This window comes from Globicephala melas, chromosome 2 (genome assembly GCF_963455315.2).
Source record: "Globicephala melas chromosome 2, mGloMel1.2, whole genome shotgun sequence".
Taxonomy (NCBI): Eukaryota; Metazoa; Chordata; class Mammalia; order Artiodactyla; family Delphinidae; genus Globicephala; species Globicephala melas.
The window spans coordinates 5,164,321-5,180,768 of record NC_083315.2 but is presented as its reverse complement, the minus strand read 5'-3'; the positions used below and the strand labels follow the sequence as shown (position 1 = coordinate 5,180,768).

General features: G+C 41.5%; 1 protein-coding gene across 1 annotated transcript in view; it reads right to left on the bottom strand.

The window, feature by feature from the left end:
• CUBN (cubilin) overlaps window positions 1–14,845 on the bottom strand; it is a 271,724-nt gene extending 256,879 nt beyond the window's left edge. The window contains exons 1-7 of the mRNA XM_060292217.1: window positions 14,768–14,845; window positions 7,786–8,066; window positions 7,258–7,387; window positions 5,547–5,642; window positions 4,959–4,997; window positions 2,347–2,448; window positions 1,595–1,698 (exon numbers count right to left, since the gene is read on the bottom strand). Coding sequence (XP_060148200.1) covers window positions 1,595–1,698; window positions 2,347–2,448; window positions 4,959–4,997; window positions 5,547–5,642; window positions 7,258–7,387; window positions 7,786–7,898 — 584 coding nt within the window. The 5' untranslated portion in view covers window positions 7,899–8,066; window positions 14,768–14,845. The remainder of the gene's footprint in view (window positions 1–1,594; window positions 1,699–2,346; window positions 2,449–4,958; window positions 4,998–5,546; window positions 5,643–7,257; window positions 7,388–7,785; window positions 8,067–14,767) is intronic.
• Window positions 14,846–16,448: the final 1,603 nt, after the last annotated feature.

Here is a 16,448-nt window from a genome sequence, read left to right as displayed (position 1 = left end):
ACAAAATCCAGAGAGCAAAAGGCTCTTTAATAATGTAATAGTTCATTTACATCACAGGCGGTACAATGTGCGTGACACTTAAACTCACAGACACATCCACCAGAAGCCTGAATGAGTTAAGTTTGTAACTTGCAATGAGCAAACATTTTTAACATCAGGTCAAAAGAACAAAAGGATCAACTAAATGAAAAAGAGGAAGATTGCGGTTGCTCTTTGAGAAAATCATGTGTTAACAGATGACAAGGCCAAAACCAAAATTACTGTGCTCATTTTTGCTGGAAAGGTCAGAATGGATTGTTACAAGGGACTTGAAGAACAAGACATCAGGGACACTAGCGAGAGAGTAAATAATTGCTCTTTACTCCAGTGAGGTCACACCCAGAGATTTTGTCATAACAGAACCAATTTCTTTATCTTTTAATAATCACAGAATATAGGAGATCCACCAAACTATAGGGAAAGATAATGTCTAGAGGTTTGAGGGTTTTTTAAAGTGATTTTTAAGAAACTACAGAAACAGTCTGACATTGACCTGCCATACATGTTTGGACTTGATTATTTAACAAGATAGTGCATCAGCCAGTGTAGCTTTAAAGACCAACATTCCTAGAGTTTGAAGGGAACATGGACGCATCGGGATACCTGAGTCGGCTTCGTAAGGGAAGGGGAGTTTTCCTGCAGAGGGCGATGCCTGAGTGGAGCTCGACAGTGCTGCGGACGAGCCATGTGACAGAGGCAATCAGAAGAGAAGATGGGGGAGGCCTGACGACTGTGGTGAGGGCCTGATGGCCAACTGAAGAAAGACAGTGAGCGCTAACCGCGTGAAGAAAACCTCGGTTCAATCTCTGCTCTGGTTACGGCTAACACTGCACTTAGCGCTTGAATGGAGATGTCCTGATGTGATCTGTCAGCTCTCCGCTCTGTGGAGTGAGGGCAGCAGGGGCTCGCTGGTATGCGGGGGGTGTGGGGGGGGGTCCCTCCCTCTTCTATGTAAGGCTCCTCAGTGGCTGCCGCTTTGATGCTGTGACTCCTACTAACCCTTCAGCCTCATCTTGCCCCGGGCCATCCTCACTCTACCCCAGCCATGGTGGCCTCCTTCCTGTTCCTCAGAGATTCCAGAGAAAGAATTTCTTCATGGGGTGAGAGCTGAGGTCACACAAGCTTTCTTCCATCTAAGTCAATAGCTATGTGTATGTCCAATGAGCACCACGTGACTTCCCCAGGGAGCACCTAATTTTGCTGGTAATACAGATACTTAATCTTGGACACTTTTAACCAGGGGATGTCTTAGTCCTTAAAAAACACACCCTAATATTTTTTTAAAAAAACAAAAAAACAGGCAAAAGTGACAGTTTTGAGCTAAAGCTTTAAGAGACGTTACATATTTCTGTTTAACTCTCTGGGGGCTTTTGACCTTGGCCATGAGAAGGACATTTCTCAGGCAGCTGGGACACCTCCAGCCCACACCTAAGAACGAGACCTGCAGACCAAACCGAAATGAGGCAGAGCCACCGTGGCTAATATGCAGACCTGTGAGTATGAAAAATAAATACTTACTGGTTTAAGAAAAAAAAAAGGAAAGAAAAAAAGTTACCTGTAACTTCCTTCTGTATTTATACACGTGGCTCCATTCTGGCAGCCCAAGGGTGTTCCTGAGTAAATCTCACATTCGTTAACGTCAACGGAGCACAGAGGACCCTGCGTTCAGACAAAGAACAAAGTCAAGTGTCGCAGGTCACAGAGGCATCCGGGGCCAGTCTTCACAGGATACGATGAAGGATTTAAACACGGACAGGAAAGAAATCCTTGGTCGAGCCAAATACATTAAAATTGAGACTGGTCTCCAGTCATCCTTCCTCTGGAACTCAGGTATGGCCCAACAGAGACAAAGAGCTCTTCGCGGATCACACCAGTCACAAGAGAAGAATCCTTATACAGGCTAACCCTCATTTCACTATGGAGCTCTGCCTGGGAATAGTCACATAATTTCTTTTTAATGCACATGTCAGGAACATGTTCACCATTAATAGAAAAGGGCAGGAAAATGTACAGGCTATATCAAGATCTGTTCAGTACTTTCAAGGCTGAACAATTTAAATTCATGCTAGCCCGAATAACATGTAGTATCCAATCCAGTGAACCCTCCTTAAGATGGTTTAGGATTCAGTGGGGGATAGAATCATGCCTGCCGCTGTTTGGATGCTGGCGTACATGGTGTCATTCATTCTGATTCAGGAGACCACAGAATCCTAGAAACCTTGGATGGAGAATTAAATATGTCTGAAGGACTCCAAGGAAACCACCGATGCTGACTCACCATCCTTAACCAAAGCCCGAGTGACTCACCTTCCACTGTGAGGGACAGATACAGAAGAAGGAATCCTGGAGATTGAGGCAGGTTCCCCCGTGCTGACACGGATTGCTGCTGCAGACCTTTCTGTCATGTGTCTGAAACAAAGACAGGAGGGTCAGCGAGACAATCCTGCTTTCCGTGTTCCAGAGCGGGTATGTGTATAAAACTACATTTTACTCCTGATCAATGGAGGGTCTTCCTCCAGACTTTCAATCCATTACTTAAATTCTTCTTCATATCAACTCTCTTATGAAAAAACAAAGCATTTGATATCATCAGGCCTATTCACATTCCTTCACTATTAACGTGCATTTAACCAGGGATGGGATGAGGCATGAGTGGCAGGCGAGGATTCTCACTCTACTCTTTGGAAAAGCATTGTTCACCTGACAAACGTACGTTGGTGGACACGGGTCCAGATTTCAGCTGTGGGAATCACATGGACGTTTCTCTTGTTCCGGTTCTGTTGCTGTTGTTCTTATCTTTGGTGCCTCCAGATAAGCATTTGAAATAGGATCATCTTTTGCTGCCAACCCTCCTCCCCTGGGTTAAGATAACTGAACTCTTTTCACTCCAGGACCCTTTATTGGAAATGTGGCCTGTTAGATACACCCTCCAGTCTCGTGCTCACATGACTGCTTTCAGACCAGAGTCACAGACAGATCTGCCTTTGTCTATAGAACCTGGGGAATCTTACCCTATGTCAGCTACCAGTTCCAGTCTTGTAAGATATGTAATGCCTTTGGGGGCAGAGGAAACTTCTTTAGAGAGGACAAGTGATTATGCAAGGAAAGCTATCCCGTTAATTTCACCTAATCTTTGTCTAATTCTGTTTTAAAAATTAAAATAGGGGCAAATTATTCTTCACATTAAAAAAAAATATTTGGTGACTCAGAGAGAAAATGAAGTCTGTTCCCTCCGTTTGCAGATGAAACTGAGAGCAGAGGATGGCAGGCTGACTCAGCACCATTTAGTGCAAAGCCCATTCTCTCTCCACCTTTGTAATAAGTCAGGTGCCCATACCTTTGGGGGTCTCTTTCTGGCCTCTGTTTTCTTGCATTATTCTGTCTATCTTTGTGCCAGTACCACAATTAGCTCTGTTCATCACAGGATACTATTAAAAATTAACCACAAACTCACTTAGAGTTTTTTCTGGCATACAAGACAACGCTGAGGATGAAAAACTCAAAAGCCCACGGGGGCCCAGCAGGAAGTGGGATCCGCAAGCAGTCAGGAGGAAGACAATAGGGAACTCGGGGGACTGTGGTGCCCAGAGCGCACTTGCCCCATCCAAAGGCAGGCAGGCACTTCCATTCCTAAATCATTAAAAACTCTTCCCAGGGGGATGGGCAGAGGGAGGACAGTCTGAGCTAATTGGACCATGGCCTCCAGTTCTTGACCTTTGGTGGGAATGAAGAAGCACTCTAGGAGACTGAAAACTCTCGTGCTGTGCCCTGCTCATTTCTAATTCCTCAGCTACTCCATAAAAAGATAAAAGGCTGAGAGGGCAATTTATTACCAAAGCCAGCAAAAAGAATACATGAACTTGTTCACCAAATGTAAAACACCGAAGTAGAGGACAACATGTGAAGCATAATCAAAAACAGACCAAGAATATTAGAGCAGGGATTCTTAACCTGGAATTCCCTTGCTTCTTTTCAAAATTTAAAATATGGAGACCTTCTATGCATTTCTCTGCGTGGAAGCTTACAGCTCCCATGAAAGTCTCAAAAATGTCAGCTCCCTACAAAAGGGATAAGAAGTCTAAAATCACAAGGACTAGTTTACAAGCATGTAGTAAAGTTATGGAAGGTTTATTCTAATCAATTGTTCAGATTTAATTACCAGCAAATATACTTTTAAGATTTGGAATATTTTGAGATACATCCTAGACTTCTAAGTTTAACGTTAGAGAAAATGTAAGGCCTTGGAAAGCCGAGGCCTGGATGCCTGAATCGGCAAGTTGGGTGGTCGCTAGCTGGCCAGCTTCAGCCTAAAGTTGCACGGTTAAAAAGCACCAGCAGAAGAGGCAGAGCACATGGACGGCTAAACTCAGAGTCAGAGGACTTCACATGCCCAGCGACCTTCATCTCTCTGAGGCTCACTTTGCTTCATCTGTGTCCTGGGAAGCATGACTTGTGATGAGAATTAAATGAACTGATTTACAAAACAGAGAGTCACAGATGTAGAAAACAATCTTATGGTTACCAGGAGGAAAAGGTGGGGGGAGGGATAAATTGGGAGATTGGGATTGACATAGACACACTACTATATAGAAAACAGGTAACTAATAAGGACCTACCGTAGAGCACGAGGAACTCTACTCAATACTCTGTAATGACCTATATGGGAAAAGAATCTGAAAAAGAGTGGATATATGTAGATGCATAACTGAGTCACTTTGCTGTACAGCAGAGACTAACACAGCATTGTACATCAACTATACTCCAAAAAAATTTTTTTTAATTGTGATAAGAATTAAATCATGGAAAAAGCAAAGTCCTTGATATTGATTCTCCATCCACCTTAAGAATACCAGCTCCATCAATGATTCTAGTGTATTTTCAATGAAAGATGTTGGCTCTCTAGTAGGTACGGGACTCACCTGCTGTAAGCTTTGAAATTTTCTCTCAAGATCCACGAGCTAGCAGTGGGGAGGAGAAAACATCCGTTAGCTGGTTCAAAGGCACGTCACATATAATGTTAGCCTGTGACATATTTTCCTAATACCTTCTGCTGCGGACTTACTTTATCTGTTTGTTCCTTTTCTTATTGCCTTTTCCCTCCTCCTTTCTCTCCCCTCCAGGCTTCCCTTCCTTCCTACTCTCTTCCACGGCATACATTTTTTTTTTTTTTTAAGAAGTACAACCCAATGATAAGTTGCTTCGTTGATTCTCTGTGCATGGTGACTCTGGGAATTTTCCTAAGTGACAGTGATCCAACCACCTTGTGCTATCAGCACGTGAGCAAAGCCAACTTACTCCACAAGCTCTGGTCACAGAATTTCCAACCGCGGTCCATCACCACCTCTACACCCTCTACTAGAGCTGGGTCATTTAACCAAAAAGCCCACGATCACAGCACTACATTTCTAAAGAGGATACACGTTTGGTATATCTTCTGAAAAAGAATTATTTACAAGGTTGAATTAAGGAGAACCCATTTGCTCTGAGGGTGGGGAGGTCAGACTCACCTTGGAATCGAGCTGGTGGATTTGACTGGAAATATTCTGAGGCAGACCAATTGCACCTCTTTTTAAGTTCGTTATATCATCTTTGTTTTCCTGGATCTAATTTTAAAAAGGAGAAGAAAAAGGAGGAGGAAGAGAACGCTAGTGAAAGAATCATGTATATAAGAATAACATTTTTAAAATTTGAGTAGTATATTCTATTTTAAGCCCCGAGGTCTTGCCCATTATTAGAAAAACCAGAACAATGCCACGTATAATAAACATTGGACTAAAATGGCCGTGGCATAATTCCATTTACCCTTTCAGTGACAATATATCAAGGAATTTTCCATCTGCATATTTTCCCTTTAGAATGCACGTAAAGAGGCCTGGCTTGGAATGAGACTGTTCAGGTTTTAAATCTTGGCTCAGCCATTTAATGTATGTCTTTGGACATGTGGCTGCAGAGTTCCTCTACCTCCCTTACTGAAGGGGTAATCGTAACGCCAACCTCATGGGGCAGCTGTGAGGGTTAGAGGAGACAATGCACACAAAGTGCTGAGCACAGTGAATAGCCCATAATAAGCTCTAAATACCAACTTCTAACATTATGACGGATAGGCCTGCGTGATGCAGAAAATAATGAGCACTGAAAGCATTCAATAAGACAGGAGAATAACTGGCCAAGTCTGTTGTGTGGCAAAAGTAAACTGGTCACATCTACCACTTTCTATGGTCCCCCTCCATCCTCGGTCCCCTTGTAAAGAGGCCCCACTATCACCCTCTGCACCTTCTGTGGATTACAGTAAATAAGCCTACACAGTGAGCCACTTCCTGCTAGAAATACTACCTGTACCCCTCATTAACCCTAGGGCATTGTTCTTTCCAAGGACTTGTTTCACCTCCGATATGTTCCCTGTGCTAAAGATTCAAAGTACAGATTAACACAGGCCTCTTTCTCACACCAGTTAGAATGGGCATCATCAGAAAATCTACAAACAATTAACGCTGGAGAGGGTGTGGAGAAAAGGGAACCCTCTTGCACTGTTGGTGGGAATGTAAATTGATACAGCTCTATGGAGAACAGTATGGAGGTTCCTTAAAAAACTAAAAATAGAATTACCATATGACCCAGCAATCCCACTACTGGGCATATACCCTGAGAAAACCATAATTCAAAAAGACACATGCACCCCAATGTTCATTGCAGCACTATTTACAATAGCCAGGTCATGGAAGCAACCTAAATGCCCATTGACAGACGAATGGATAAAGAAGATGTGGTACATATCTACAATGGAATATTACTCAGCCATAAGAAGGAACGAAATTGGGTCATTTGTAGAGACGTGGATGGAGCTAGAGACTGTCATACAGAGTGGAGTATGTCAGAAAGAGAAAAACAAATATATATTAACTCATATATGTGGAATCTAGAAAAATGGTACAGATGAACTGGTTTGCAAGGCAGATATAGAGACACAGATGTAGAGAACAAACGTATGGACACCAAGGGGGGAAAGCGGCGGGGGTGGTGGTGGTGGTGTGACGAATTGGGAGATTGGGATTGACGTGTATACACTGATGTGTATAAAATAGATAACTAGTAAGAACCTGCTGTATAAAAAATAATAATAAAATAAATTTTAAAAACCAAAAAAACCCCACAGGCCTGTTCGATCAAGTAACCATATACAATATACAAAACTACGTCAACGCATTTCCAGTGTATTACCTGATGTAAACATTCGCCAAGGTCTTCATCATTTAATTTAATTTTTCCCCGGGATCCAGTTCTAAATTCAATGTTTTGAGCTGATCCAGTAAGAAACACTAAATTCCCTCTCTCTGCAGTCATTCGAGGTCTGCATAATCCAAGCCAGAGAATGTATCGGTGATTATGGCACATAGCTTTGAAGTCTAAAGAACAGAGTTTCTCAGCGACTAACGACAGACTGCATACACCTTTGCTTTGTGGTCAACTCAACCAAATTCTCCCTGCCCATCTGCCATTTCTTTCTTTGCAAATTTCCTGGAGATATCTCCTAGGAATTGTATGCTTGCCTAATTTGCAAAATGATAAATGGAAAGTTTGTGTATAAAAAGATACTTCCATACAACCATACAACTGTTTTCCCCTATCTGTTTTTAACATCATTGTTTTCCTCAAGAAAAATTACACCTTTGCTTACCTGGTTATTTGTGAAAACTGATGAGGACCCACCCTAGTCCATCAGCAGAAATAATCCATGTGTCTACTTACTGTTGGAGGTCAGTATTTCTTTTTTGTCTCTGCAGCGCAAGTCCTCCAGCTTCACCATGTGATTCAGCAAATGTCAATAAAATAACCAAACTCCAAAGAAAAAGTGAGGACATCTTCCTCACCAATCTCCAAGGTTGTCAGGTAGGAGGGAGGCCGCTCTACCCAACTGAGTGTGGCCGTTTGGAAAAAGCAAACCAGGCAGACGTACTTTGACCAGTGGGATGTCCTGCAGTTTTCATATCTTCCTTCTTTGCCCTAGAAGGCTACGTTATTTCTTCTTCCTGAGGGATGTAAATGATCTTAGATCTTCAGGACTCTTCAACTCGTGAGAGGTCAAAATCTACTTCTAAGTGATGCACAACTTAATCATTATCTGTTCGACCTTTGAAATGGTAAGAAATTGCTTTGGAAACATCCACTAAAACAATTCTTGCTTAAGAAGTAGCCACCTTTCAGCAAATGCTTCTGGGAAAATGGGATATCCACATGCAAAAGGATAAATTTGGACCCTGACCTTATATTATATAGAAAAATTAACTCAAAATGAACCAAATACCTAAATATAGGAGATAAAACCATAACATTCTTAGGAAAAAACATAGGGGGAAGCTTCATCACATTGGATTCTGCAATGATTTCTCTGATGTGACTCCAACAGCACAGCAACAAAAGAGAAAAAGAATAGATGAATTGGACTGCTTCAAAATGAAAAACTTCTATATATTAAAGGACACTATCAACAGAGTGAAAAGGCAACTCAAAGAATGGGAAAAAATTTGCAAATCATATACATGAGAAGAGGTTAAATATGCAGAATATGTAAAGAACTCCTACAACTCAACAGCAAAAAACAAATAAAGCAATTAAGAAATGGGCAAAGAGGGCTTCCCTGGTGGCGCAGTGGTTGGGAGTCCACCTGCCGATGCAGGGGACGTGGGTTCGTGTCCCGGTCCGGGAGGATCCCGCATGCCGCGGAGCGGCTGGGCCCGTGAGCCGTGGCCGCTGAGCCTGCGCGTCCGGAGCCAACGGGAGGGGCCCCAACGGTGAGGGGCCCGCGTACCGCAAAATAAATAAATAAATAAATAAAATAAAATAAAATAAAAAAAAAGAAATGGGCAAAGAAAATCGACATTTCTTCAGAGGAGATATTCAAATAGCCAAACAACACACGAAAAGATACCCAACATCACTCATCACCAGGGAAATACAAATCAGAACCACAATGAGACACCACTTCACACTCATAGGATGGCTACTATCAAACAAAAGCCGAACATAGTAAGTACTGGGTGAGGATGTGAAAAAATCGGAATGCTTGTACACTGTTGGTGAGCATGTAAAATGGTACAGTTACTGTACAACAGTGGCCGTGGCTCAGAAAATTCAACAGAGAATTGCCATATGATCCAGGAATTCTACTTCTGGGTATATACACGAAAGAATGGAAAACAGGAACTCAGAGAGATATTTGGACAACTATGTTCATAGCAGCATCACGCGGAAGCAAGCCAAGTGTTCACTGACCGACACGAATGGAAAAACAAAACGTGTTGCACGCATATCACGGAATGTTATTCAGCCTTAAGAAGGAAGGAAACTCTGACATACGCTACAGCGTGGAGGGACCCTGAAGACATTATGCTAAGTGAAATAAGCCAATCACAAAAGGGCGCATACTGCATGATTCCACTCATATGAAGACCCTAAAGACGGAAAGTAGAATGGTGGTCTCCAGAGAGGCAGGGTAGGGAGAATGGTAAGTTATTGTTTAATGGGTACAGAGTTTCACTTTGGAAAGATGAAAAAAAGTTCTGGAGATAGATAGTAGTGATGGTTGCACAACAATGTGAAGGTATGTAATACCATCGAACTTAAAAATTACTCCCTTAAGTAGGCTCTGCAACTTGATATTATGGAGAGATGTAACACTGTTTTACACCTGTTCTATTCAACCACAAGAACAAAACTAGCAAAACTAGCGGGCAAGCTGCTATTTTCTTGAGGTGATACTGAAGTCAACTGATGAGTTTTTTGTTATTCTGTTATTCGTTTTAAGAAACAGGTGTCATACCACAACGCATTTCAAGTTGAATACATTTTTTTAAAGTTTCATTAGTTCAAGCTTTGTTTAAAAGCTTAACAGTTTGGTATGGGGGGGCGGTGGAGGGAAATCTTGTCTTCGTGAAATATTTGTCAACTTTAAGAATAGGATAAAATAGGATGGGTTAGAATCCTCCAACACAAAAGACAATTCTAACTCTGAGCTTTGAACATAACTATTTTCATGATTCTATTTTCTTAAAGGTTACTTGCACTCAGCAAATTTGTTAAGTGCAATAACAGATGTCTCCAGCATGATTTCAGTAAGAACTTACTTTTTTTTAACAGAATTTTCCTGTGTTACTAATGTGTTTATTATTAAACAAAGTAAAGATAATTCCTCTGCTCCCAATCTAGCCATCCAATTCCTAATTGTCCCTCATGCTAGAAGGAAAAGAAAGAAATATGCTTTCAAGGTCTGACTGACTTTGGAATGACGAGTTAGGGAATTTTACATCCAGCCCACCTGCTCAACTCTAGCTGAGATCAATAGACAAGTCTGACAGTCTGCATGTGATTCGGTGGAAGCAATATAAAAATCAGTCGCTGTTTCCACACCATTATCACTCATCCTGTTTACCTGCCTTATTCGGAATTTCTTCAGCAAAGACAAATTAAGATAGTTTTAGAATCCATGACCTCAGACTTAGAAGGTGAATATTCTCCTCTCTCCTTTTCCCAGAGTAAATCTTCTATTAACCTGAAACCCTGTCTTTCATTGGCTGGCAAAGCTCCCATTTCCTCCCTAATTCAGAATGCATTCCACAAAGATTCTTCATGTGCCCTTTACATAGTAGCCATTCTACAAAATGGTAGGAATACAAAGTGAAATACGTTGCAGATTTTCCCCTCCAAAGTCAGGTCTAGGGAAGATCATTCATGTGGGTTCAAAATCCAACTCCATCACTTTCTGACCATGTGGCCCTGTTTCTTCATCAGCAGAAAGATAATGATAACAGCACTGAAAGTATACAAAATGTTTAACACATCCGGTCTTTGGCATTTGATAAGTGTCCACTAAATGTAAACTGTGGTTATCATGTAAATAAGTATAACCCTCCTTCTTCTTCTACACTTGAACTTGGGTTTCTTAAAGTAAGAAATGATAGAAGAATCCACAGTTGACTTAAAAACCATGGGCACCAGGAATATCAGGGGTGTCTAATCTCCCCTTTTATGGAAGAGGATTCCAGAACAGAGACATGCATTGAGGACTTTGAGTGAGGAAGGGGACATCTGACCTGCAGCTGGGGATGTGAGGCAAAAGCAAACTGATGTCTGAGAACCAGGCAAGGTCGTGCCAGGAAGCAGGGAAGAGCTCCCCACGGATGGGTGGGAAGCAAGATTCGATCTAAATCCTAGAGTCTCCAAGCGCAGGCAAGCCAAAGGGAACAAACTCCTCCTCGAGGTGGAGCTGAGAAAACAGAGAAAGGGAGGGTTTGCTCTAGGAGCTGCTCCATGGGAGGGGACCGAGTGTGAGAGTACACCTAAGAAAGCCGTAATACACGGGTTTTTTTGCATTCATTAAAATAAAATTATTAATTCAGAACACTAATAATATGCATGACACTTACACATCTTAAGTTTGTCAAGAGGTCTGTTGCACTCTTGGTTTCCAGTCTTTGGCATCTACAACAAGGTGCATGCCAATGTGTTTTGCTTTGTTGCAGATGTTACACATGGTACGTGGAGTTGGGGTTTTTTCTGCTTCTCCATCTGCATGGGCAGTGTGTTACTAATCAATAATGCATGCATGGCCTGCTGACCTGTGCTCCCAACCCTGCCCCCTGGTGTCACCTTCCTCCCTCCTCTTCCTCCCAGCTTCTTAGCTCTTCTTACAGAACTATCAGCTCCCTTCTCTTCCTCCTTCCCTCCTTACAGAAAAGAATCAGAATTATCTTCTCCTTTCTTCTTCCTTTAACTTTTCTAAGACATCTTTGTACACCCTTTGCTTCTTCTGTACCATTCACTGCACCTCCTTTTTCTATTTGAATCCTCAGCCCCCACCATTTCTAATAATCCTCAACACAATGCACAAACGAAATTCATGAGTGACTCAGTTCACAAAGGAAAATTTTGTGGTCATCAAAAGTATATACGAAAGTAAATTCCAGTATACTAGAAGTTCACATGAGGGGAATTGCTGGGTAAGAAGGCGTCACTGTAATCAGAACATTGATAAGGACCAAAACAAAAACACAACAACAAAAGCAATAGAGAACAGAATTACCTCTGCCTGGGAAGGGCAATGCAGGCTTCCCAAGAGCCAGCTGAGTCTTACAGAATGTATAGGAGTTCTCCAGGCAAAGTAGGGGGATTGGGAGTCTCAGAGAAAATGGTACATCCAAAGCTTTCCAATTACAAGAGAGCTAAACATGGCTGCAACAGTGTGTGTTTGTGGGAGATGAAATTTTTTAAAGGGAAAGGAAGTCAGGTCCAGAAGGACCAGGAAATGTTATTTTAATGAGTTTAGATCTTATTTTATTTTTAAATAATGGAGAATTATGAGGGTATTTTACATAGGAGGTCATGTTTGCATTCTACAAGCATCCCTGCAGAGCCAAGTCTCAGACCCAGAGGTAGTGAGGAAGTTGTGGTACAGCTAAGGTGTGACCTGGGGAGGCCTTGTTTGAAGGCAGTGGCAGAGAGAGCAGGAGACAGTGAGAGAGGTATTTAGGAAACAGGATCTACAGAAAAATAGATTAGGGCAGTTAAGAGAGAGGAGGGAAGTGATGCACAGGTTCCCTGCTTGAGAAATTGGAAGGATAGAGGTGTCAATAATTGAATAAGACAGAATAATTAAGGGAAGGAGGTTCTGGAGAAAAGGTAAAGAGTTCAGATTTGGGTGCACAGAGATCTGAGGAATATGCACCTCCTCCCCACCCCACCCCGCCCCTGTCCTGCCCCGCTGCCTCAAGGCCCCACTCTGCAAATGGTTTAGATATCAGTGGTGGGTGTAGGGAAGATCCAGAGATGGCCTAGACCACAGCCTTGCTACTCAAAGTGTGGTCCATGGACCCAGCACAGACTTTACCCGGGAGCTTGTCAGACATGCAAAAATCTCAGGTTCAACCTCAGACCTACAGAATCCACATCCACATTTTACAAAGACCCTCTCTTTCTGACCCAGGGGGTGAAGGCACCTTCACTCCAGAAAAGAGTCACATGGTCTCCACAAGTGCATCTGTATTTCTATTTTTTCTTAGATTGGTCTTCTAATTTTCCATAACTTCCTTTTCTATTTCCTATTTCTTTATCTTCTTTTGTTCTACTAAGAAATCTTTGTTATTTATCTTTTAAAATGTATATTGATTTTTTTAATTTTTGACATATTTTTAATTTCAAAAACTCATTCTTATTTTGTATTGTAACATCTCCTCCTATTACTCTAAAAATATTATAGCTGCTTTTTGAAGTTTACTGCATGGTCTCTGATTTCTCTAAGTTCTTCTTCTTCTGTTTGCTTGTTTAGATCTTTCTATTTCATATCAGAGGCTCTCCTCAAATACCTATTTATCCTTATGTGTTCATTTAAATTTAAGAATAAAACACTAAAGAGTGGATGATAAGCTCTGTGTGATGGACGGTGATGGACGGTGTTCGTAACTAGCAAACTTTATCATGGGTGGTTGAATGGCAAGCTGACAGTTCCATTGGGCGAACACCAACTATCAATTTTTGAAGATATTTTTTCCCCTGGGGACATATAATTTCTTCAGAAAAAAAAATACACCAGTTTTCTACCTGGATAAGGAAAGTTTGCTGGAAATTTTAATGCTAAGTGTGTAGACTTTATTTAGCCCCTTGTCTTCCATCTTTTTTTCCAAATTCTTGGAGAGTACCTCAATTCTGTATTAATATAATCCCTGTAACTTATTTCATATACCAAAGTTTACTTTTCATTCCTACTAGTTTCATCTAAATCCCATGGTTTTACAGTCTTAATAAGCATTTACTGCAGACATATGACATCCTCAACAATGAGGGAAATTCAAAGAAGTAAACGTCATGACTTTCTCTGGCTTGCAATAAAGGCATATGTACAAATCTAGAGCACTGTGATAAGGCAACATTATAAAGATGGGTAAGACACACGAGACAAAGTGCATACTAAAATGCTTTTAGGAAAACAGCACGAACCAAACTGAAAAAGAGGTCCTGAACCCCGTCTGGGCATACTGTAGTGGTTCTGCAAATCCAGGAGGGTCATTTTGGAGAGAGGTGGTTGGGTAAAGGTGGCAGCATTGATGAAGGGCCTTAAGTGGCCGGTTGAAGAATTTTGATTTAATTTTTTTACTTAATGGGGAGCTGCTCTTGTATTTTGAGTTAAATAATCCTTACGTGAAATTTCCAGAAGGCCAGCTGAACTTATCTGGAGGGCTGGATCAGTGGAGGAGTCATGAGAACAGGGAGAGAGGGTTGACATGAAGAGGTGCCTTGGAGGAAGAATGGCAAGGTTCTCATACCCTATATTCTAGCTCCCATCTCATTTTATAGCTTCAATGTGGCTTTGGTGCTTTCTTTGGTCCCTTTTCATTTTTACATCAGTTTAAAACAGAATATTGTGGGATTCATCGTGTTTTAGTCATTACTGGAAACATCTGTGAATACAATGGTCTCTCTCAACCTTTATGACCTTAACTCGCTCTTTTTCAGGGATCACATTGCTTGAAAGGTACATTTACATGCGCCAATTTTTGTGATTTTCTACAAAATGTCTGAACAATACAATATTGTTCCAATTGTCTATTCATTTCCCATGAAGGATCACATAAAATAATTATGGAAATTGATGTAAGTTTAAAACTATTCATTTGCTCATTTCATGGAAAATGCATTACCTCCTAGTAAATTACCAAATCCACTCCTGCGATAAACTGACCTTTTTGAATGCAGTGTGGTCTTGACTCAGGGAACACAATCCAGACGTTTGTTCTCCATGCTCATTACTACAATGATTGCAATTATCCTAGAGCAGAATGAAAAAGCATTATGGGTTAATCATTACCATCTGAATAATTCAGGTTTGGCAGAGATTTTCCTGAGGAGGTAGATCTTGTTATTCATTATTGAGAGTTTGGAGGACTTTTTTGCTTTTCTTTTTCAGAATTTTTTTTAAGTGCAATAATCCTTGCATAAACAAAGAGGATATAATCAGAAAATTCATAGCCAGAGGGAGGAATGTAATAGAGGAACAAAGCTTCACATAAGGAACAGAGGTTGCTAATGGCATATATACAAACACACACACAGCGTCTGTGTACTGGGGAGTCTTGTGTCATTGTGAGACAGAGACTGGTTAAGGACAGACAGAGCACACAGCAGAGGGCATACATTGCTAGAATTCATGGCTCCAAAAGCCAGGGGGGACACAATACAGCTTTCCCTACCTCCCACAGCTCAAGACCCCAGGACTGCAGCACCTCTGCTGGATGAATTCAAGCTTGATTTCCATGAAGGTGTGAAGCCATAAAGCGGAGGTTATCTTTGATGTGCACCACGGGTAAACCCACCTGACATCCCTTTCCAAGGTAACCTACAAAGAACAAAATAAGTTTTCTACTCTGTGACTCCTAAAATTCCCTGAACAAGGCAATGAAGTGAAAGATTTAGACACCTTTCATACTATAATCAAAGAAAATGCCAGGCTGTATTAACACAATCATGTAAGTGACTGTAGCCATGTAGGGGCAAATAGTTGCTACTCTAACCTTTTGAAAAGGGGGAAATGCATTTTTGTAACAGTATTTTGTATTTGATGAGAGGAAGAGAGCAACTGAAAATTCACCACTGCGGGGATGCGGGGGAGGGAAGGAAGACGAGTTTAGGGATACCCTGAGAAAACCATAATTCAAAAAGGGACATGCACCCCAATGTTCACTGCAGCTCTATTCACAACAGCCAGGACACGGAACCAACCCAAGTGTCCATCAACAGACGAATGGCTAAAGAAGATGTGGCACATATATACAATGGAATATTACTCAGCCATAAAAAGAAACAAAACTGAGTTGTTTGCAGTGAGGTGGATGGACCTAAAGACTGTCATACAGAGTGAAGTCAGAAAAACAAATACTGTATGCTAACACATATATATGGAACCTAAAAAAAAAAAAAGGTACTGATGAAGCTAGTTGCAGGCCAGGAATAGAGACGCAGACATAGAGAATGGACTTGAGGATACTGGGAGGGGGAAGGGTAAGCTGGGACGAAGTGAGAGAGTAGCATGGACATATATACACTACCAAATGTAAAATAGATAGCTAGTGGGAAGCAGCCGCATAGCACAGGGAGATCAGCTCGGTGCTTTGTGACCACCTAGAGGGGTGGGATAGGGAGGGTGGGAGGGAGGCTCGAGAGGGAGGGGATACGGGGTTATATGTATGCATATGGCTGATTCACTTTGGTATACAACAGAAACTAACGCGGTATTGTAAAGCAATTATACCCCAATAAAGATCTATTAAAAAAAATAAAGAGAATGGTAAAATGAGGGGAAACAAAAGAGTCTAGGGATACTTGGCAGCTACAGAACTGCCTCTTGTGGTGAACTTCTAATTGGA